The sequence below is a fragment of the Pteropus vampyrus genome, unplaced genomic scaffold (genome assembly GCF_000151845.1).
Source record: "Pteropus vampyrus isolate Shadow unplaced genomic scaffold, Pvam_2.0 Scaffold5389, whole genome shotgun sequence".
NCBI classification, from domain to species: domain Eukaryota; kingdom Metazoa; phylum Chordata; class Mammalia; order Chiroptera; family Pteropodidae; genus Pteropus; species Pteropus vampyrus.
In genome coordinates, this window is record NW_011894170.1 from 4,688 (window position 1) to 5,481 (window position 794).

Consider the following 794-nt stretch of genomic DNA (forward strand, 5'->3'; position numbering starts at 1 on the left):
GGGTCGGGCGGGTGGCATGCCCCGTGGGACCCCCCGTGCTCCCCCAGAGGGTCCTGGTGCGGGGCGGGCACGTCACAGGAGAGGCTCGCGGGGGGCGCGGCCTTGGGTTTCCATGGGCCTGGGCCCCAGCTCGCTCTGGCCTCCTGACCTCACGTGCGTCACGGAGTGAGGGAGAAGCTGGGCGTGGGGGGCAGAGCAGGCGGCGGGGCACAGGGCCGGGCGGAAATTCATGGACTAAACGCCCTCCTCACGCCTCGGGCGAGCGCGTGCTGAGCGCGGTTTGGCCGGTTTTGCCACACGTGTCTCCGCCATTCCAAACGGCGCGTTCTCAACGGCCGCGGGCCGTGGACTCAGAGCCGCGTGTGCCTCGGGCACGTCTCGTCCTGTGAGTTTGGGACAGAAACCGAGCAGCTGCACGTCCCGGGGGCCACGTCTGCGGACGCCCCTCGTGGTTCTGGGTTTCCAGGAGAAGGGAACAGGGTGCAACCCACCACCTTCCCGCTCAGTTTCCAAGGCAGGGACGGTAGAGGGTCCCCGAGGAAGCGGGTGGACGTCCGCCTGTCGAGAACGTCCAGCGTGGAGCGGGCCTGGAGCTTCGACGGGGCCGGGGCAAAGGAGTCGGAGGAGAACAAGGAAAACCTGCACTCGAGCTCCGGCCCAGAGGGTGACCTGCTCCTGTACCAGGACGAGGAGGCGCTGAACGACTCCGTCATCTCCGGTGAGCGGGCGGCCCGGGTGCGGGGCGGGTTCGAGGTGGCGCTCCTGCCCCCGCAGGGAGGGCCGGGGCGAGGGCC

General features: G+C 70.2%; 1 protein-coding gene across 1 annotated transcript in view; it reads left to right on the forward strand.

Annotated features, from left to right (window-relative positions):
* The window catches only part of LOC111734764 (phosphatase and actin regulator 3-like), a gene marked incomplete at both ends in the record, with an annotated part of 4,639 nt that extends 3,921 nt beyond the window's left edge, over positions 1-718 (forward strand). Inside the window, one exon of the mRNA XM_023526767.1 lies at positions 467-718. Coding sequence (XP_023382535.1) covers positions 467-718 — 252 coding nt within the window. The remainder of the gene's footprint in view (positions 1-466) is intronic.
* Between the last annotated feature and the right edge of the window lie 76 nt (positions 719-794).